Source organism: Phasianus colchicus, chromosome 5 (genome assembly GCF_987193195.1).
Source record: "Phasianus colchicus chromosome 5, bPhaCol1.hap1.1, whole genome shotgun sequence".
Taxonomy (NCBI): domain Eukaryota; kingdom Metazoa; phylum Chordata; class Aves; order Galliformes; family Phasianidae; genus Phasianus; species Phasianus colchicus.
In genome coordinates, this window is record NC_143440.1 from 10,626,399 (window position 1) to 10,648,247 (window position 21,849).

The following is a 21,849-nucleotide window of genomic DNA, read 5'->3' on the forward strand; positions in this document are numbered from 1 at the left end:
CTGGGAAGAATTGTGTCCTGCGAAAGAAATTCTTCTGGGATCCTATTCCCCTTAGTCTGTTTCTCTGTGTTATCGATGATTTCAGCTAATCAGTGTAGAACAGATTTATGCCAAGATGGTGAAGAGAGTTTTATCTTGTGATTAGCAAAATGTTCTTAACTTTTGCCGTGTGTCATGGTTGGCATTTAGCAGCAATTTGGCTGGCAGCACGAGAGCAGTTCATCTCTGGTTACAGCAAAATGTAGAGAAAACAATTCCAGACTTTGTAAGAGCTGGCAGTCCTTAATTACAGTCATCCATCCCTCTGTTCTCATGTTTTAATAGTAGTGAATTGAAAAATGCCTACTAAATGCAATTAAGTATTTCCCTGCCTGCACCGCACAGACATATCACATATCGAGGTTTGAACATTTGTTAAGGAGGAAATGAAGAATAGGGATCACAGTAGAGATTAGCAGAAAGATTTCAGTATGGTTCTCTGACATTTTGGAACAGATTGCCCAAGGAGGTTGTGGATGCCCCATCCCTGGAGGCATTTAAGGCCAGGCTGGATGTGGCTCCGGGGAGCCTGGTCTGGTGGTTGGTGACCCTCACATAGCAGGGGGTTGAACTTACGTGATCATTGTGGTCCTTTTCAACCCAGGCCATTCTGTGATTTTGCTTTGTACATGCTTTGGAGGAAAGGGGGAGAATTCACAAATTCTTCCCCTTTATTATGGAAAGGAGAAGTTTGTAAAGGGATTTGATCTCAGTTCCTCCCAGCTTTGACTCTCCTCGTTTCCAACCAATATATTTGTGGTGGTGCTTTATGATTGTAAATCTGAACTGCAGCTTTGAATGATGATACATTTCTTTTACCTTATGTTATATGTGAAGGGCTGGAGGATGTTTTGCCCTTTTATAATCCTTTCTTTGCCCCCATAGTCTCTCAGTGCAATAGCTGGCTCACCAGAGCTGCATTTAGCAGCAATTGGGCTGGTACATGGCAGGCAAAGAGTCATCTCTGCAGCTGGGTCAGGTCAGTGCTTCAATTCCCAGTGGTAGCCATGCTGCTGACCTCCTTAGCAACTAGAAAGTGCTGGCAACAAATGCTTCCTGCGTCCAGCGGGGCAGAAGGACGAGGTTTCTGTCTCAAGGCTAAGTACAAACGGTCAAGATTTAGTGTTATCAGTAGCTGGTAAGTTTGAAAAGCTTCTGGGTCCAAATGTGTGGAACTATTCAGGAAATCTCATAGTGTTCCATAGCTGCCTTTGTCAGAGCCCTGCTTTGTACATCTGTGCAATACTTGGCTCTTGGCAGGACAGCTCTGAGCAGCTTTACAGCGGGCTGTAACACAGTACTGGAATTTGCATTCCTTTAGAAAACATTATGGATTCCAACTTGTTTCACTTTGTAATTTCACTTGTATATTAAGTTTGAGTTTGATGTGTTGATTTGCTCTTTATAAGACATGTTTTTCAGCAGTTATTTACTTGCCTTTTTGTGTGTTTGAAATTGTGTACAGTTTGCAGATGATAGAATTGCTGATTGTATCTTTTATGAGACGAAATAAAGGTAAATTAGGCACTTGGTTTATATATTGCTCACAATCTACTGCAAATTTTACCCTCAGCATGCTGAATATTTCTAAACAAAATATATATATGTATGTGTAAAATTATCAGAGAGGGCACCACCTCATGAATCCTAACGTGACAACCTCTGAGTAATTAGTGCTAATCAAATCTCTGCATCTCATTCTTCTGGTGGCAAGCCATAATCCTACTGTTGCAAAACATGACAGGGCAGCGGGAGATCAAAATATTTCCTCTTAATATATCATGGGCAATTCTGTTCTAGCACTGCAGTCAGAAGCTGTCTGCTCAACTGTGTGAACTTCAGCTGCAGTTTCTGTTTTAGCTTGTAGAATGGGGAGGGTTGGGCTGGCTCAGTGTATAAGGAGGCTATAAAGGAGAGTGTAGGTATAAGAGAAGAGCTGCATGTTACAGAGGGGAACAAAAGCTGGAGCTAGTTAAGAACTTTGCTTTCCTTAGGATTTCCACAGCAAGAGTGTTTCCCTGGATGTTTATGTCCCTTTACTAGATAGAGATTTATAGGCTCACAGACTGGCTTGGATTAAAAGGGACGTCAAAGATCATCCATTTCCAACTCATTTGCTGTGGGTAAGGTTGCCAACCACAAATTTGAATGAGTGAAGTCACTGAAGTCAGTGATATGGGTCCACATGACAAAACACCAGACTGGATACTTTGAATTCAGTCTTTGTTTAATGCGAGCAATTAGTAAAAGTTACTGAGATCTTGAGGGTAATCTGGAAAACATTTGCTTGGCTTGAAAAATATCAGTATGTTGTCTCTTTTCAACTACTGACAGCTCGTGTTTTAGTCTTGCAGGAAGCTGCCTTTGCAAGAATGGCTCATTTGGAAGGATTCCTGCCCATATGCCACAGGTGCTGCAGCATGATGCCAGCTCTGGACAAGTTCCTGTGCTCCAGTGCCATCCCTGCTATCCACCCCTGCTGCAGGAGCTCCTTCACCATGCAGCATCCTGCCTGGATCACCAACACCCTTGCTCCCCTGTGGTAAAATTAAGTTTTTGTTGGATCTGTGATTTGTTCTTTTGCATTATATCTAATAGGATAAAAAAGGCTGGGGTGTGTCAGGTTAATACATTAGCAACTTGAATATCATTTGTGTTTTCCTCACCCTCATGATGGCAGTTCTTGCATTAATTAAAATGATTTGCTACCCTGGAGATTATGGAAAGCAAAGCCTGGGGTAAACTTGCTATCAAAAGAAGTCGTCCTTAATATTACTTGGATTAAAAAAAAGCATTTTGCTTGAGCAGTGATCTTCTGTGAAATGGTTCTAATTCTATGTGACAGGGAATTATTTCCCTGTTTTGAGCTTACACTGTCAGCTACAGTGCTCGAGTACCTCTAAGCTGTGCTTTGTGCTGGAGCATCTTTTTCTCTTGCCTGATCTTAAGGGTTGTGTTAACATGCCATGTAGTCAGAAAAGGTGTTAGTGCAAGTGATCCTGGCCAAGGTCTCCAGCATATTCTTAGCTTTCTTCCTCTTAACCCCAAACAGAAGAGAACTGGGTAAAAAGTGGGAGTTCTACAAAATGAGGTGCAGTAACCTTGTTCTTACATCTTAGAAGATACATATATACTTTTGCCTGACCTACAGAAGCTGATTTCTCTCACCACTGACCAATTTTCTTTTATTCGAGGTGTCAATGGATTGGGTGCTGCCTCCCCTCCCTTGGCCCAACATGGCAGAGGAGATCAGAGATCTTAGCCAAAAATGTCCCTGTTCTGGTGAGAGGGGAGCATGATGGATTTTATTACCATGGTACAGTAAAAGAGGAGGTGGAGGTGAGCAACAGTCTCTGTGCTGTAGTCATGTGGGTAGGTGTCATGGGGTGTGCACTGTCAGTCAGATCTGTTCACCTGCAGGTGGGCCATCCACTGAACCTCAAGGTGAGGTGGGTGAAGTCAGTGTGGCTGCAGGACACCCCTCTGCCTGTGGCAAAGATTGAGTGTGGTGGATGCAGTCTGCAGCAGTCCTTGTGTACTGCCTGAGTTCTGTGTGCACAGCAGGGCCTCATCTCTGCTGGTGCTGGGCATTGTGTCAGGCCTGGATGGCATCAGAGCTGTTGTGAACGGCGTGCTGGCCATTGTTGTGTATAGACACATAGCCACCAGTGCAGGAAAAGCGTTTGGTGGTGTGTTATGTACACACTGCCAGCTTGAGTCAGCTGCAGACCAATGGCACAGTGTCTTCAGAAATGTTAGTGAAAGCTTTAATTCATCAGTTTGTTAGCACTTCAAACTTAAGGGGGAAAAAGAGTCTATTCTTTCTCAAGAACAGGGAAGTGTCTTGTTTCAGTGTTGATTGAAAGCCTCTTGACAGGCCTTAGCTTACAAGAAAATAAAAAATTCCAGCAGCTCCCCAGCAGTGAGTTCATGTTGTTTGTAATGAGGAAGGACTTGGACGTGCCTAAAGAACAGCTTTGGTGTGCCTGGTGCATGCAGTGTGCCTTGTAAAATCCAGTGGGACTATACCTGGTGATTACATGACTTGATGCACAACAATGTGTTTTTCAGAGATACTGTTTTTTTCCTGGTAACAGAATGAAAGGGGAATGTTCCTGGTAGAGTTTACCAGACCACTTCAGTTGCATGGAAGGCATTCAGTATGTGTGCAGAAAACAGCAAAGGATGACATCCTGGAGTATACCAATGGCATGAAGCATTCCTTGCTGCCAGGAGACAAAGTGTTGGCACCTTGGGAACCAGATTTGGTGAGGTATGGCCCTGGAACAGTCCTCACGGGCATTGAGACAAGGGACCCCTTACGAGGTAAGAAGGATGCTGCCCTTGTCTTGCTTGCCTTGCTTGGGAACACAAGTGAGACTCTTGGAATGAACTCTGTTGTGCTATTGCCAGAGAGCTGTCAGTGAACTCACTATAGCATTACTTAAGGCTTCCAGGAGCTGATGTAGCTGATATGACCTTAGATGGATATCAGCTTGTAACCTTGCCTGTCTGACCCTAAGGAAGCTGTGACCCACAAAAACGTCACCTTCCATATCCACGGCTCTGCAATTTCCTGTATGCTCAGGTGGGGCTGTGTCTGTTGCGTGAAGGACAATGGCCTTTTCCTGAGAGATCCAAAAGTGGCAGCTCTCAGGAAGCATCCGTCTGTGCTAGAGTGCTCATGCTTATACTGAAGGATGCATCCTGGGGGTGACCTTATCACCCAAGCATGGTATTTCAGCAGCTCATTCATTTTCCTGTGTCTGACAGGCTCTGCTGACTGCTCAAATATGGGTAGTGTGTCCCCAGAGCATTACTGCTAGCTTTGGCAGGAATGACAAAACTCAGCCAACACTGGCTTGTTCACCTGATGAAAAACTGGGAAGAAAGATGCTGCCAAGTGTCACAGTGAGAGATGATCACTGATGCTGCAGCTGGCAGGACTAGAAAGCGTGTCCCAAGCTGCAGAGCCTGAGCTGTACGTGCTCCCTAGGCAGAGCGGTACTCACAGCTGCATGCATTTTCTCCCAACAGCCTCAGAAGATGAAGAAATTATGGTTCAGTTCTGGAATGAGAAGAAAGTGAAGCTGCCACGAGGTGTAGCACTGTGGATCCCTCCTACTCTGTGTGGGAGGATTGTGGAGATGATCCACATGCCTTTCTCCAGCAGGTTAAAGCACAGAGAAAGTCCTGACGCTAACTCGTGCATTTTTTCCTGCAGTCCTAAAACCACCTGGGTTCCTGTTTGCACTGCACATAGCCACGCTAAGCACAGCTTGCTCTCCTCACCCTGCTGGCCAGTTCTCCACTATCGTTGTGGTGGTATGTGCTGTTCATCAGCCTGTGTCCGCTGCTTCTGCTGCTGCCATGGCCATTTTGATGTTTGGTGGCCTCTTCCGCCCAAGTCTCAGGTCTTTCAGAGAGAATCTGAAGAGGCAGAGCCCAGCAGAAAGTCCTCTCCACACCTTCTAGAACTGGAAGGTCCAAAACAAGAGGAGTTAGAAGCTGTGGCAGCACGTTCCCCTTCTGATTCAGAGGGTGATCCAGAGGTGTTCCCCACTCAGAGTGCTGTAGTGGACAGTACTGTTAAATCAGACCCCAGTCGTCCTGAGAAGCCCAGGCTGGAGGAATCTGCAGGACCCAAGTGGAAATACTGGAAAAGGAACCACTACAAGTCTCATGCCAGTAATTCAGGTACCTTGAAACACCCTAAAAAGGAAGGAGCAGCCAGAGGGAAATAGCCAGCGTGTTCTGTGCCCCCCTTCATGTGGGCTCTCAATTAACCTGTAGTTTGTATAAATACTATACATTTGCCTGTCAGCTGCCAATGCATTATTTCCTCCTCCGCAACATTTCTGCCCCCTCATCTTGCATGCTAACTCTTCTTCTGGCAACTCATCCAGTGGGAAACTACTAGAATCTCATGTGGAGGCAGGTGTCCCTTGCTGAGTTTCTTCCTCATCATTTTCTATGCATTTAATGATGCCAGTGTCTTTATTAACCTTTGTAGTTAGTCTATGCAGAATCCATCACCCAAAAGAATTCCTTAAAATGCTTAAAGTACATTTTTCTCTCTTAGGTGAACGTGTCTGTTTCAATTCTGGTTTCCCTATGCTTAAGGCTAAAATACATTTTTTTCCCCCCAAGGAACTGGCAGACACAGCAGCATTTGTACAAAGGGCAAGTTGGAATCCAAAGCCATCTCTGTTGTGGACATGTCCAGTGTTGCACCACCTGATCTGAGTGCAGTGCTGGAAACTACTGAGCAGCCTCCCAGAGGGCAATTCACAATGAATGGAATAGTGAAATACCAGGATTTCAAGCTGTCATCAGGGGTAAGGTAATTTGTATAAATACTGTATTTACTGACATGGTCTGGTCTGTTTGAATGGAACAAGTATTCATGTAAATAGTTTGGAAATTGGCATTTCTATAGTAATTGCCTGCTATGGCCTTCCATGAATTTTATGATACGGAGGAGACTTCTCCATTAATTTAAAAAGAAGTTATTAACTAACATAAAAGTGAGGAGGGCCTGAGGCTCCTTGTTGGAATGGAAAAGGTTATGCCAGTAAACAGTGTGAGCAATCAGCAAAGACTATACATTCAGAAACTAGCCACTTGTTCACTGACATCGACCCAATTAAGTCCTGCAGAAATAGGGACCTGAATGAGTGCCTCTGGAAATGGCCATCTCTGACCTTCAGTGTAAATAAAACCCAAGAAAAGACAGCTTATATGAGATTTTTATGCCAATTTGCAACTCCAGACAGGCGTGCTCTGTGTTAGCCAAGTGTCATATTTGTGCACTGCTGACGTGCTTTGCCTTTTGGTAAAACTAGAAAGAAACCAGAGGAGTTTCATTCTAGCTCAAAACCAGCAGCATGAATCATAGCAGTGGATACATGTGGTAACACAGAGCATTCATGGACTGCCAATGGATTTTTATTCTGTCTTCCAGCAGGAAGGTTCTGTAGCATCAGGAAAACAAAGATACAGACGTACAAGAAAGAAAACAGAGTCGGACAATAAACATAAAGCAACTTGCATAGGAGAGGACAAACTTGGCAGTACAGACCGTATCAGCAGAGAACAGAGAGGGAAAGAACTGCAGAGCTCATGCTAAAGCAGGGAGAGATGTGATCCATCAGAATTCAGTAACTCTACAGCTGGTGAAGTTCAAGAGCTGAAATTTCAGGTAAACTGCTTGTACTATTAGCAATGTTATGTTTATTAAGCAAATAAAGTTCTGATTTAGGCACTTCATAGAAGAGGTTTATGGATAACTGTACCATTTTAATGACTGAGACGTAATTTCCAACCTGGTAACATTTCAGCATCCTCATTCTTTACTCTATGGTTAGTCTGCTGTTAAATTGAATTATTTGGACGTGAACTCTTTACATTTCTGAAGAGATCAGGTAAATTAGTATTAGTGCTGAAAGCCTGAGCAGATGCAAAGCAAGGATCTAATAAACCTCCAGTTTGTCTACTGTTCTTCAGTGCTAACCAGAGGAATTCAGCTCATCAATTTCTCTGTGGGAAACCAGAAGAAACAGAGAAATGATACAACCTGACAGCCCCAAAATTTTATTATTATTATTTTTTTTCAGGATTAAAGCAAAAGAACCACCAGAGAATAAGGAATAGATAGCTTAACACAGTTCTCAGTGTGCAGTGTTCAAGCCACTGAATTTTATATTCTTCTCAACATTAACTGAAACCTTAATTCCATCAGCTACAAAAGGATTACAGACTATATAGAGCATGTCACTAATACTAACTGCCTGCTACTGAAAAAGGCAGCTAGGCGATTCTTAGCCTAGTTTAGAGCCTGCAGAGCCAGGATTTGAAGCTTGTCAATAGTTTAGAGTATTTCCATAGAAGGAGATTCCACAACCTCTGGGCAGCCTGTTCCAGTGCTCTGTCACCCTCACAGTAAAGCAGTTTTTCCTCATGTTCAGATGGAATTTCTGTGTGCCAGTTTGTGCCCACTGCCCCTTGTTCTGTTGCTGGGCACCACTGTAGGGAGCCAGGCCCCATCCTCTTGACTCCCGTGCTGCAGATGCTTATAAGCACTGGTAAGATCCTCTTTCAGTCTTCTTTCCTTCAGGCTGAACAGCCCCAGGTCTCTCAGCCTTTCGTCATACAGCAGACACTCCAGGCCCCTCACCATCTTTGTGGCCCTCTGCTGGACTCTCTAGGAGATCCCTGTTTTTCTTGAACTGAGGGAGCCTGGAATGGTACACAGCACTCCAGCTGTGACCTCACCAGGGCAGAGTAGAGTGGGAAAGATGATCTTCCTCCATCTGCTGACCATTAAAAATGCACCCCAAATGGCATTCTGTTTCTTTATCAGAATTATAAAAATGTAGATAAGGGAAATATACTTGAGATGGATGGTCAGCTGCTCTAGAATTAGTGCCAGAGATGGTGTATGTGTCTGCATTCACACCACTGGGATCTTGTTTTCTGTGGGTAAGAACATGACGTGGACTTTCTGCCTGAGGGTAATATAAAAGAAACAGGCATCACAAAGACCAAACTATGTATTTATTCCACTGATTGTATCTTTAATTGTTTCAAGCTTAAGAACCTGGAATTACATAGTTGCATGATTTGAATTAAGAGACACAATGTACAAATATTTATAAAATCAGTGTACAAAGTGAGTTGCATTAAGCTAGCAAATAAATATACAGGCCATAAAAATGGACTCCCAAAGAAAAGGATTGTATTAAAATGCTACTAAGAAATAGTTACACATAATTCATTATATGCTTTAAAAAATCCTAGTATTTTATTCCCATGATTGCCAGCAAAAGATGAACGTCATAGAACAAAAGTCAAATCAATGCTTTGTCCAGCACTGACGTCCACCACGTGGGTTTGTTTCACCATGTCCTCTGAAGTTGCTGTGATAGAATAAATGCCAGGAGAGACTTCGATGTAGATGTCTTTGGAAGCTTTCTTGGTCTTTACGGGCCAGAGAGGGGGAATAAACAGATTTCTTTACTATTTAATCATGTTAAATTTCCCACAAAAATATAAACTTGGAATTTGAATTTAAAAAAAAAAAAAAGTCATTTAAACTGCTATCTAAATGTTGTGTATCTTTTTTCAGAATATATGGGCGATACAGAGACAGAACTGTAAAGTGTTTTTATTCACAAGTGTCATGCTCAAAGTATTTAATGATTTAATTCATGGAAATAATTAACAGGCTGTAATCTCTACTTACAAAACTGAAAGGCTGTCACCTTAAACTGTTTTGAACATAACAAAGGAAGTCATCCATACACCAAGTTAATCTCATCAATTCATACTATGGCACAGTTTCCATGGTTCTCATCTTTTGTGCCTTAGAAGTTCCTGAAATTGACTTGGTGAGGTGTTTGGCTTTAAAAAACGATTAAGTTTTCTTTTCCTGGAGGAACAGCAGACTTCAGAGGGGGCTGTATCAGGGCCAAGCATAACTGGCCAAGCAGCTGCTGCGTGCTTTGTTCAGCACGGTGAATGTGGCAGGAGCACAAATGAGACGAGAGCAGAAGACTGCTGGATTATTGCTGCTGGTGCAAATCACAGCTGTCTACAAATCATTCACAATGTTTTGACAGTCTGTATCAGCCCAAAATCTGGGAGACTCTTGACTAGTTCTGGCCACGGTCTGGTTTACAAATGTCTTCTCAGAAGGAGTGGTCAGGCACTGGAATGTGCTGCCCAGGGAGGTGGTGGAGTCACCATCCCTGGAGGTGTTCAAGAGATGTTCAGATGTTGTACTAAGCGACGTGGTTCAGTGGGGAAATACTGGTAGTGGGTGGATGGTTGTACTGGATGATCTTGGAGGTCTTTTCCAACCTTGGTGATTCTATGATTCTATAATTAATTGAGTCAGTCTCTGCCTGTTCTACTCTGGGATGGTGAACACACTGTGTGTGCTGTCACAAGATCTCCACGCCTGATTGTAAACTGATAAAGAAACGTCACACACTTGAAAACAAATTATTCTGTAAACTTACACGTGGCTGCCAAGTTCTAGCTCGACTGGATGCTGCAGAAGCCGCACTTTTCTGGAAAGAAAAGACAGTTTTCTGATCATAACCACACAAAGGTAATTTCAGTCCGTGAGAGGGGGATGCTCTGAGTCCGGTGCCACAGACACCGCAGCTGTCCCACGGAGACGGAAGGAACAGCCTCCCAAAGGACACCAGACCCTCCTTACCTTGTCTTCGGCGGACTCCAGCTCTTCCTCTCCCGCTTGCCGGCCGTGGTACCTGCAGACGTGTTTCGCTTCGTGCTCTCCGCGCCTGCAGGCCGGCACGAGGCTGTAGTACTTCTGCACGTGGGAACGGAAAGCGATACACAGAGGCATCACAATCGGGTTCCGGGTGCCGCCCGGCCGCGCGGTGCTGCCACCTGCCGGCAGACGGAGCGCCCCGCACCGCCTCCGGTCGGAGGGCGCAACGGCTCCCGAACACCGACGCCGTCTCGCTCGCCTTCGGGCTTACGGCGGCGCCGCCGGCTGAGCCGCGGGGCTTTTACCTCGCATTCCCGCGTGGCTTGGGCCATGAAACTCACGACGGAGGCGAACGCAGCGCTGAGCCGCTCCGAGTCTTCCTCCTGCCATTAAGCGCACGCTTAACGAAGCGCGGTGCGGCCGCGCTGCAGAACGCGGTGACCCCGCCCCTCCCGCAGCACTGACCGGGGCTGAGGCCGCGCGCTCCCGCTCCCGCCGCCGCGCCCGCTCCAGCACGGCGCGCGCCAACCCCGCCGTGCGCCCCGCGCGCGCCCCGTCCATCCTGCCGCCGCAGCCGCGCGCCGTCACAGTGTGCGCATGCGCCGCAGCCCATCGTCCCGCCCTACCGCCGCTAGGGGGCGCCCCGCCCCGCTCCGCGGAGAGGCCGGAGCGGGAGGTTCAAACGCAGCTCCCGGCTGATAAACGCGTCCGCAGCCCGGCGGCACGGGCAGATCGTGCTCGGAACCGCGCTTTCGCACAAGGAGCCGGATGAGCTTTTTTCGTGCTCGGCTTCTTGAAACAGAATGGCGGGTTGAGAAACGCGGGGCGCTCGCGCCAGCTTTCCTCGTTGTGTTGGCGGTGATGCGTCAGCCGAGTTATCTCTGCTGTGTGTGACGGCTCGGGCTGCGGGAGCAGCCAAAGGATGGAGAGTAAGCACGTGCTTCACGCTGAAGCGGTGCTGAGATGCTTCTTTGCAGCTGGGAACACGTGTGTACACACATCACGTTGTGTGCGTGCAGCCCGCCGTGCGGGGCGCGCGTTGGAAGCACGTGGGGCTGCGCGGGCCCGGCGGGAGCTTTCCTTCCCCCGTCCTTCCCGAGCGCTGTCAGCGTTCTTAAAGACAAAACCGGCGCTGCTCCTCAGGCGAGGCCGTCCCGCGGGCTCCCGGCTGTCCCCCCCCTCCCCCCTGCCCGCCGCGTCTCCCCGCAGCGCCGCTCCGCTCCGCTCCGCTGCCTCCCGCCCGCTTCGGACCCGGCTCGCCGCCGCAGCCCCGCGCCGGGGCTCTTTGTTGGCGGCCGGCCGGCTGCTTCCCATTAATCTCCCGCACTGGCCGTGGCCGTCCCCACTTCCTGCCTTCGCATACTTCTCTCTCCCTCGATCTCAATCCCTTCCCTCCTCCTTCCCTTCCTCCCTGCCCCCTCCCCTTCTTTCCCTCTTCTCGGCTCCTCTAAAAAAGCTACAACAGCCCGTGCTGCGGAACGGGGATTGCGGGCGTCGGGAGCTTTTCCCTTGCGCGCCTCGGTAAGAGCCGGGAGCCGCGCCGCCGGCTCGGACGGGTCCCGGGAGCTGCGGGCGGGGGAGCGGGGCAGGGGGAGAAGCCGCCGCCCGGCGCCGGGCTCGGCGTGCCGGCGGCCGCCCGCCTCCCGTTGCGGGGCGGGCCGGGATACGCGGCGGGCTGGCGGGGGCTCCGGGAGCAGCCTCAGCTCGGCACCGCCGTGCCCGGGGCCGGGTCCTCTCACCGCGGTGGGATCGAGCTGACGGAGTGGGCCGGCGAAGCAGCTCTCCGGGTTTCTCTCGGGTGTGAGTAGAGAAGGGGAGCCCGATACTTTTCCCCTAGTGCCGGCTGTCCGGCTGGCTGTAGTGTTTGAACGTTGAAAAGAGTCGGAGAGCCACCTGGACTCCATCGGAAGACTTTAGGATCCCAAAGCAGATGCAGCTGAAGAGCTAAGGGAGCTGCTTCAGCAGTTCACTTGGTGGGAAAATGAGATGTAGTGTTCTTGGCTTGCTACCAAACATTTGCTTTACCAAAGAGCGAGGGGTCACTGCAATCAAAGAGTAGTGGCTGCATATGAGAGAGCCTCTTATGTTTACTTCATTTTTATCGCTCAAATGTATTTTCAGTCATAACAGTGAGCCAAATGAAGCCGGATGCATAGTGTAATAGCATGGAATAGGTCCATAGCAGTGTTTGTTATCCCCCTCGTTTTAGTGTTGCGCTGACTTTGGGTAATAGACTTTCAGTTCATTGCGTGTAAACAGTCTTTAACGTCAGCCAGATAAAGAGTGTTCCAGTAAGGGCCACCTAGAATGATCAAAACTTGTGGCAAACAAAAACCAAAAGTGTTAGCTGTAGTCTCACTGTTGGTAATGCAGAGTCAGAGCAGGGTGAATTGAAGTGAGACTGACTTGCCTTCAAGAATCAATAATGTTTTGTTTATTCATGATTTATGCTCAGTAGATGAAAAAAATCCATACGGTGGAAGGATAATGGAGTAGAAGTATCTTATGTTTAAGACCAGATTTGAGAAAATCATGTATGTTTCAGAAATGTCAAAACACAACATCCGTGTTCGTGATCAGTTTGTACAGGTGGCATAATGCCAGTCTGTTGCCAGTCTGAAGGATGAGGATAAGATTCGTACCTTTGGCCATTCATGCTTTAACATCAGTTATTTAAAGGAAAAGCAACACACTGAAGCAATTACAACTACTTTTAGCAAATCACCCAAGAGAATAATCATGCTTCTTTTGAAACTGCTTGCAGCCTGCGTACTCTTAAGAGTGGCAGACTGGTAGGAGCTGCTATTCTCTTGAGATGGGACTGGTTCCTCTTGGAGAACGGAGGGGTGTGAGCAGAGCTCCTTGGGTGTGTGTGGTGGGGTGGGTGGTGCTGGGCTTTACTGGGGACCAGATGCTGTCAACCTTCCACATTTGTTTCTTGCATGCAGAAATGGGGGAATCCTGCCTGGCTTGGTTTAGGGTATTAAACTTCCAAAGCCAGCTTGCTCAGCGTGGTCACTGCATTTCCTAGTGCTGTGAAGAAGCACCTCCTGACCTTTCTTAGCCTGCATTTTTGTGCTGTAGCTGCCAAGACTTGCTCCAAGGAGCTCAAAACTGACCCTCATGATTTCCCTGTAGTCAACTGACTTTTAACATATACTGTAGCACTTTAGAGGAGCATGTGACCCCTTATTATTTGTGACCCTGCGAACCATTGTGTAATCTGTTGACTGTAATGTACCATGCCAATTTATTCTCTGTTGGGAAGTCTTGCCAAGGACTTGATGGAATAGCACGATTTTATCCACTTTATTGTTTTCATTGTGTTTCATAAACATCTAAGACCCTCTGGGAAGAATCACTGGGGCGGCTGGGCCTCCTTTTTTTAATTGCTGGTTAAATAAATGTTGCCAGTTTAAAAGAAAAAAGAAAAAAAAAAGCGGTATGCAGGATTTCAGAATGCCTGGAACTGTTAAACGTTCATGTTTAGGAAGCAGAACTATTTTTAGTGTAGGGGCATTTAAAGGAATGGTACTCGCCCCTTGTGAAGAGGTCACTGCTAAGTGTGCTGAAGAGCCTGCTTTCAGCTGGTGAGCAAAACCAAGTTTCCCACAGCTCAGTAGAGCTGAAGAACCAGATTTGTGCTTTTCCCACTTAGATAAACGGGGGGGATGGACTTCTTGTTAGTTTACAGTAGTGGGAGTGAGGAGGCTTGGATTCTTACTTTGTACACACATAAAAAGATTCCTTGGTCTTGGGGAGATGCTTAGCTTTCTGCTTCTTTCAACCGATGTCTGTGGTGGAGGTGTGGGACTGAAAGGAGGAGGTCTGGCAGCTGAGGGTACTGTGTATTAACCCTCAGGATGTGTCACAACTCTCTTGAATGCATCCCTGGCTACCATCTTCATCTACAGCTAAACGAGCTGGGGTTAAAAAAAAAAGTACGGATGCTTGAGAACTCGAGTCAATTTGGAATCCTCAGTCAATTCTGAGTATAGGACTGTGGTTACCACATAAATGACTTTGGATCAGCTCCTCTGCCCGGAAAATAGAAGCACTTGCTTTTCATGGTTTAAGAGAGCGTGGTTTATGTCAAAGTTTCTATGTGTTCTAGATCCTTCGTGTCATATATGGTGTGTTTTGGGCAACCTAGACAGGGTTAAGTGTTCTCTTCCAGGGTAGGATAGTGGACCAAAATCTGCACTGTTCAGACTTTCAAAATGTGCCAAATGATAGCTGAGTCAAATCTGGTTTCAGTGCAGACTTCACTGATTTCTTGTTTAACACAGGTTCAATTCAGTTTGCAATTTATTTATTTGTTTGTTTGTTTCCCCTCCTTTAATGTTGAATGCCGTGTGCATTAGTTTGCTCTCTATGAACTACTGCTGCTTTTCAGATCTTTTGGTCCGCAGTTGGGATTTAGTTGGCAGTGCAGATGGAGGCAAGTTTGGGGAACTGAATCCAAATATTTACATTCTTGATTTGGCCTAGTCTTTATACTTGTAAACACTCATGGTCACACTGAACTTTGGTGAGGTTATAAGTGGCTTTGTCAGGCCTTGGGGAGTCACACCCTGAAGGACCTGAAATTTCCTCTCTTAGGAAGAGTTTTGGATGACTTTTTCAGGTGTATATTTCAGTTGAGAATTAGTGTTTTCACTCTTGATCTGACTGCAGAATCTTTTCCTGCACCTTGCTTTCTTTTTTTTTTTTTTTCCTTCTTTATTTTTCCTAGTGAGATTCATCAAGTTCAAAATGTCATGGAAGAGCTGTTGTGCCTGCATAGAATTATGGCACAATCTTTGGAAATCCTTGTCTGCTGTGCTGCTCCAGAGCTCTGACCCAATGGAGTAGAGCCATAGTAGAGACCTTCCTCCCTCCATGGTTACCATTTTCCTGGTCCTTACTTCTTAGGTGGGCACAAAAAGAGATAGAGGCCTGATTTGAACAATGAGGATGTCTGCTTGTGGAGAACCAGACCTAAGCCCTCTTCTCTTTCATGTAGGCTTTGGTGGCCCTGCTTGTGGTGGGGGGGGAGAATTGGAGATTCATGATCCTTGAGGTCCCTTCCAACCCAGGCCGTTCTGTGATTCTGTGATAGGCTATGAATACGAACAGCAGAAATGTTGTAACCACCAACCCTTTAAGTTTTGTTCTGCATTAGCAATTGAACTTTTTGATCCACCTTACCACACACCCGAGAGATAAGGATCAAATGGGCAATGCTTCATGGCCAGCTCATCCTATTGCTTGGGATTGCCTTTCAACTTGGGTTTGAAATTTGAAATGATGGCTTTGTAGTGGAAAGCCTGAGCCTACAGATGTGAATGAGTTGCACTGGGTTACGGTAGGAGTTCCTACTCATCAGTTGAGGTTCTTAACTTTATATCCTTAGCCAACCTGGTTTTGAAGGAGGTTGCATTAGTTTAATCCACAGTGAACATGTTTAGAGCAATCCTATACCTGGAGCGTGTGCACAGATCATTAGAACTGTTTAGGTAAATGGATGCTAATTCATACGATCAGTGTTTTTTATATACTCTGCAGTAAGCTTCTAAACTTGAGGATGCATTTGTTAGGGTTGAGGAAAATAGGATAAGAGGAGATGTCCATTTCTAACAGTACCTTGCTCCAGTTTTATGAAGCCCTATCCTTCTGCTGAAAGTATGTCATCCGTAGCAGTTGAGATTTCAGGGAGTTTGTGCAAATGGAGAAGTCCCTAAGGACACACTGAAAGCACAGTGGGTTTTTGTCGGAAATGCACCCTCTGTTCACACACATAGGAACAGGATGTATCTTTGACTTAAGTGTATCAGTCTCCCAATTTCTCTTTAAAATGAAGCTGTGGAAATGCTTGATGTATGAACATTTAGAGTTAGTGCTGGTGCCAACACAGGAAACTAGGTCTTTGAGCTGAAACATTTAACATTATTTCCTAACTCCCGTGTCATTAAAAACACTCACTGTATAAAGTTCTAATACTGTTATTCATTTAATTGTTTTGACAGGGTCATCGCACTAAGTTAATGCTTTACATTCCGCTCCTCCCCCTTAAAAAAAAAAAAAGGGGGGGGGGGGGATTATTTGTCTTCATGTAACATCCAGTCTGAGTTGCAGGGGACAGATGCTAACCGACCAGCATGATGCTGAGGGCCCTGCTTGGCCTGCTGTAAGGACTGGTGCAGAGAGTGAAGTGCTTTAGGAGAGCTCCCCTGGCAGATCTCACAGCCTTTCTTCAGTGAGGAGCAGATGGTTCAGGCATGGACTCTTCTTGCTGTTCTGAGATGTCCTTCAAGTTGGGAGATAGATCTGCCTCTTGACGGTTTTGCTTTCAGCAATGTTACTACTTGGAGGGAGTACGGACAGTTTTTGCAAGACAGAATGAAATAAATGAGGTTTGAATGATGCTGATACTTTGTCCTGGTGGAAACCGTTATTGCTCAAGGTCACTGGAAGGGGAAACACATCCGGCCCAATGTCATGCTGCACTCTGCCTGGGCACAGTGCGCTAATGAAAAGTGGAGATTATTGACTCAGCGAGTAGGAAAGTGCTTCTCTCATTTGTGCTACAAGATCTCAATGGTCGGAGTTTCCAGTATGCCTCACCTCTTAATCCTCTCTAGGCTCACAAGCTCCCCTTAGCCAGTGTTGTTTAAATGAGCGTCATTAACTGGGAATGTTGTTTTGAAGGTATGGCAGATCAGAGAAGCCAAAAAGCTTGCCAAAATCACCTGTGTGGTGGCAGGCTGTGAGCAGTCCCACTGTAACTCTGCAAACTGGGGAGCAGTTCCACACCACTGCTTGTGTTTTCCTGCCTGCTGTATCCTTGCCAAATGGTTAACCTTAGTCTCTGAGCAGAAAATCCCCCATTTCACCCAGACTGTGTAAGAAATGGCTGGCTTAGGAAAGAAGTGAGGTCAGAGCAGGAAAGAAGGGGATCAGAAAGAAAAGAGGCCTAGAACAGTCTGAAACACTCCACAGGCTGACTGCAAGTATTACATAACAATTTACAAAATTGTGAAATAGTGTTCAGTACTTGTGGATACAATTATGCACCATTACGTTTGGATGTATGTTCCTCTGTTACTATTCGATGGATGTATCTATTGCCAGACTAAAAATCCTGAACTATTTAATTGAAATATTTTAAAAAAGCAGTTCATGCAAGCAGTAATTCCATGAGTACTTCTATAATCTGCTGTGCTCTGATCTCTGGTTTCGTGTTTAATTCCCAGTTATACCAGATTGAAAGGCACTAACAAGATGGTTGCTCTGGCTTAGTGTGGGTGGCTGAAGAGAGCCATTACTCTGTACCCTGTTGCTTAGGAAATGAGGGACACTGAGTGGTGGTTGAGTGCACACACACTGTGCAGGTGCCTGTTCCCTGTTGCATGAAACCAGAGGATTCTTTTGTTTGTTGCTGTGCATGTAAGGAACTGCTCGTTTAATACTTGGGACAAGTACAAGACATGCTGCTGTTCCAGTCTTTTGCTGCCTGCCCTGTTGAGACAAAGCATTTCTCTGCTGTGAGTTTTTTGCCTGCTTAGTAGCTCCTTGCTGTTTGTTTGTTGTTCATAATAGCCTGGCCCGCTTCTTTGGTAACTATCTTTCTGTTTCGCTTGCAAGGTCTGAATAGCTTCTCTTGTTGCTCTGCTCTGAGAGAGCTGCTCCAACTTCTGTTCCTCTATCTCCAGGACAAGTGGAAGTTAAGACCTCGCATAGGCAGTTCCGTGTTTGAATAGGAAGTCTGTGACTGCACCTGGGCTGCCATAGCTGCCCTTAGCTGGTATTGTTTGACAACAACTTGGAAGCAGGACCCTTTGAGGCTTTTGCTGCCATAGTAGCAAAGCAGCCGGCAGAATAATTGCTCTTTCTCCCTGGAGACATCCCCAGGCTTGGGAAGCAAAGGGAGATATCATTGCCAGGTGACAGGGCTATCTTATCCAGTGCCACAGTGAGCTGGGGGCTATTCTTTGTTGGACTGCCCTGCTTTTCCTGTGGCCACAAATTATGTCTTTGCACGCAGCTGAAGCTTCATTTAAAGCCTTGTGCTTCAGGGAAGCTTGCCTGCCAACTCCCAGGAAAGCATTTGTCATTTCTTTCTCTTTTATTTTCTTAATGCGTTTCTTATTTTTCCTTGAAGTCCTTGATCCTCCCTCTCTAGTTGTGCTGTCACTGCATCTAGGCTGCGTATGGTTGTGTGATCTAGATTTTGTGGATCACATTTTAACTTTTTGTTTGAGGTTCATTGGGACCTACAAAGGGGATAAATGGTAACAGGAAGATTCTTCAGTCTGCTATGAACGTTGGGATATCTCTTTCATCATCAGTATTCCCTGACATCAGCTGTTTGAGCTGCAAGCCCTCAGTTGGTGATGTAGTCCTCTGCTTGACTGGTTCTGATGTTCAGATTTGTATTTGCAAGAACACTAAGAGAGATGTCACTGTGCTTTGCACTTTAACACCAGCATCACATAAGATATGATCAAGATTCAGCTTTAGTTCTGTCTTTGTTTGCTATTGAGTTCTTTCCCACCAAGGCAGTTATCTTTGAGTTGAAGAAATTAAAAGAGAAGTTGATGAATGTGGAGTTAAGATGATATTTCCCAAATGAAACAGTGCCAATAACTTTTCAGAGAGAGAGTAACAGTGGAGGGTATAAAGTTATGAGAAAAAAAATCAAAAGAAAAAAAAAACCCTGTTTTTCATCCATCCATTTCCATGAGAATAGATTGTTCCTTGGCACAGAGACAGGATATATGGTTGAGGGGAAATGACTGTCTCATCTTTTCAGTTGGGTGAATCATTGTATATTGTGGTATATCTGCCAACAGAAATAGTGAAAAGGACAAGAGGACAGTACCTAGCATCAAAGCACAGCATCTAAGATAGAGGGGACTCTTTTTTTTTTAATTAATATTTCAATCACTTGTCAATTTTTTTTTTTTTTTTTTTTTTTTTTTTTTTTTTTTTTTTTTTTTTTTTTTTAGCAGAAAGTTTAATAATGCACAGTCTATAAGATAAACCAGACTGCAATTTTTGGCATACAAGTGTCTATCTAGAACTACTGTGGGTAGGCAGAGATGTGATGGAAGAAAGAATCTGGCCTGTTCTTAAATTTTGAGAGATGTTAGAGCTTTTTGCCCCCTAAAAGTGAATCCAAGCTTTCAGGTATGCTGCATAAACCTGCAGCATAATGCAGTGACATATTGACGTGAGAATTTAAAATATGTGATGAATTTCAAGGGGCATACACATTAATGAGCCTACAGATAATGAATAAAACAGCAGGAATCCAGTCCTGGATAGTTTAATGCTTTGTCTTGGACCAAAACTTCCTTTTTCCTTTCCCTTATGCTATGCAGCAGAACAGATTGGCAAACACATCTTTTAGTCCAGCCCAGATAAACATGTAGTCACAAGGTTAGCTGAGGTGGAGACCACACAAAGCAGTGTGATGTGGACCAGGTGAGTTATCCCAGCATAATGAGCACTATCTACTCAACCCTTAATTGTCTAGCACTTTATTTTTTGCTGTAACTTTTCAAATTGTTTCTGAGACCAGGTCTTTCCCCCCAGGCCCCTTCCTCTTAGTTAGCTGAAAAGTAAAAGGCAAGAATGTGTCAGTTGTTTTAAAGGAAATTTTTTATAGAAGCTTAGCATGACACTAAATGTCAGTATGGCACCTTTTTTTTTTTATCCAAGACTCATTGACATACATAGGATATATATTTTTTTAATACACAAGAAAGGGAATTACCTCCATAACTTCTAAAATCGGTCATCCAACACTCAGCACTAATGAGGATATGTTATTTTAATCTCTAGGATTTAGCATGTGGATTTTAATTTGGAGTTATAGGGACTTCTGAAACAAATGAAGATTAGTGGTTTCTGGAGTAGGACAAATGACTTACAAACAACAGCAAAACAACAGTCAGAAGCTGAATTTAGATACAATTTCAAATGGCAAAAAGATGATGAGATGGCACATTTCATTTATGCAATGCATGCATCTTTTAAAGATATAACGTAGCATCTTCACTTGTAAATCTTAAAGCACCTAACTGTTAATGAATAGAAGATTCCACCTAACTCTGTTAGGAAAGTACAAATGCAGATGAGAAAGTTCAGGAAAGTAATCCTGGAAACAGATAAAACCTTTTATTTCTTATTTCAGTTTAAGGAAATTCAGAAATATATTGTGAGGTGAATTATTTTCTTCCATCATGAACTGTAAGTACCTCCCCAGAACTGTGCCTTTTAGCTGGCAATAGAAGCTGCCCTTCAGTGCTTGAAAATACTTGAATACTTGTTTTCAGCCAGAAAGTAATATTACTTAATTTCAAGATTTGTATGGTTAGGTGGTGAGATTAACAGAATAGTTTACACTCTTAATATTGTGTTTCTTAACTACTAAATCTCAAATATATAATAATGGGCTAACTTATATATGAAATATATTAATAGTCCATTTTTTCTTCAATGTGCGAGTTTTTCTGTATCTTTTTATGCTTGATATTTTGAGACTTAATCATAGCCATTCTGATAAAAAAAAAAAATAAATCAGCAGTTGTTTTGTATCTACTACTCTCACCTCCATTTATAGTTTGCCAAGAAGTAAAGATGCACTTGTAGATGTCACCACACAGCCCAGGTTTACCTTCTATGTATCTTTATTATTATTCAAAAGATAATAGCGTGTCCAAGCAGCATTTTCTGTACTAAATTAGGTGTAAACTCCTTTTTATTGGTATGAACAAAGGTTAACTTTAATGCACAAGTTAACATGCAGGTGTTTCGGTTATCCCTGTAATTCATTCTGACCGGGGAGTTGGGAGATAAAGATCCCACCTTCACACTCTCCTATCTTTAATTATGAATTCTCATCTCTCTGCAAAGTCTTAACTGGGCTGGGTTCAAACAGATGAAAAAATGCTTGGGCTTTTTGTACAACCCTGCTGAGATTTTCTAAGTCACATATAACGAGAGTTATATGTTCATTTTCCATTAAAGTCAGCTTGAACCAGATACAGAAGTCCTCAGCGTGGCTTGGGCCTAATTGATTAATAAAATATTCACATGTTTTTCTTAAACAGAACTCAGGATCTTCACATTAGGAATATGATCAAGTATTGCAAGCAAAACTCAGCAACTTATCGGTGTTTTCCTTTCAGTGTTAGTTACCCATTTGTACATACCTGTGTATGTCTACTAAAACAGAAAAATACCTCTTCCTTAAAACAATTTTACTCCTAAATGTCTGCTTTCCTTTTGTTCTCATACTCATTCAGAAAAGACCATCTTTATTCTGTAATGTCAGTCTTATACTCTTATCTCTTTGATTTTTATCCACTCTGGGAATAACCACCCATCCTTCCTCCGAAGAGAATCTTGATTCTATGTCTTCTTTTCCAGATGCACCTACTATCAAGTACAATGTCTATAAAAAGATATAAACCCTGGTAAAGAGATACTAGCTTGTGACTCTTGTATTCTATGACCCACGTTGTTATTGACTCACTTGGAGAGACTTAGTGAATCAGTTACCTGTAACCTCGGAACGTCTG

At 44.5% G+C, this 21,849-nt stretch overlaps 3 protein-coding genes across 9 annotated transcripts in view; 2 read left to right on the plus strand and 1 right to left on the minus strand.

Moving 5' to 3' along the window:
* The first annotated feature begins 811 nt into the window (after positions 1-811).
* C5H11orf16 (chromosome 5 C11orf16 homolog) lies at positions 812-8,734 on the plus strand. 4 transcript variants are annotated; one of them, XM_090140477.1, is made up of 7 exons: positions 812-1,177; positions 2,386-2,581; positions 3,234-3,378; positions 4,137-4,365; positions 5,077-5,736; positions 6,190-6,377; positions 7,007-8,734. In XM_090140477.1, the coding sequence occupies exons 2-7, from the start codon at positions 2,412-2,414 to the stop codon at positions 7,166-7,168; spliced, it is 1,554 nt and encodes a 517-aa protein (XP_089996603.1). In that variant the 5' UTR covers positions 812-1,177; positions 2,386-2,411; the 3' UTR covers positions 7,169-8,734. The 4 variants fall into 4 exon arrangements, with proteins under 4 accessions (XP_089996603.1, XP_089996605.1, XP_089996604.1 ...); XM_090140479.1 differs by having other exon boundaries at positions 814-1,177; positions 6,190-6,382; positions 7,007-7,149; XM_090140478.1 differs by having other exon boundaries at positions 815-1,177; positions 6,190-6,382; positions 7,004-7,149.
* Positions 8,735-8,742: 8 nt separating this feature from the next.
* AKIP1 (A-kinase interacting protein 1) lies at positions 8,743-10,862 on the minus strand. The gene is made up of 5 exons (XM_031613966.2): positions 10,745-10,862; positions 10,585-10,662; positions 10,265-10,378; positions 10,062-10,112; positions 8,743-9,018 (listed from the first exon to the last, which is right to left on the minus strand). Exons 1-5 carry the CDS (start codon positions 10,838-10,840, stop codon positions 8,875-8,877), a joined length of 483 nt encoding a protein of 160 aa, XP_031469826.2. The 5' UTR covers positions 10,841-10,862; the 3' UTR covers positions 8,743-8,874.
* A 480-nt stretch (positions 10,863-11,342) lies between these two features.
* DENND2B (DENN domain containing 2B) overlaps positions 11,343-21,849 on the plus strand; it is a 154,753-nt gene continuing 144,246 nt past the window's right edge. Inside the window, exon 1 of one of the 4 annotated variants that reach the window (XM_090140471.1) lies at positions 11,343-11,800. The gene's annotated coding sequence lies outside the window, so the exon portion shown is untranslated. Of the gene's footprint in view, positions 11,801-12,059; positions 12,080-21,849 lie in introns of those variants that run through there. The other 3 variants (XM_031613963.2, XM_031613965.2, XM_090140472.1) reach the window with 3 other exon arrangements.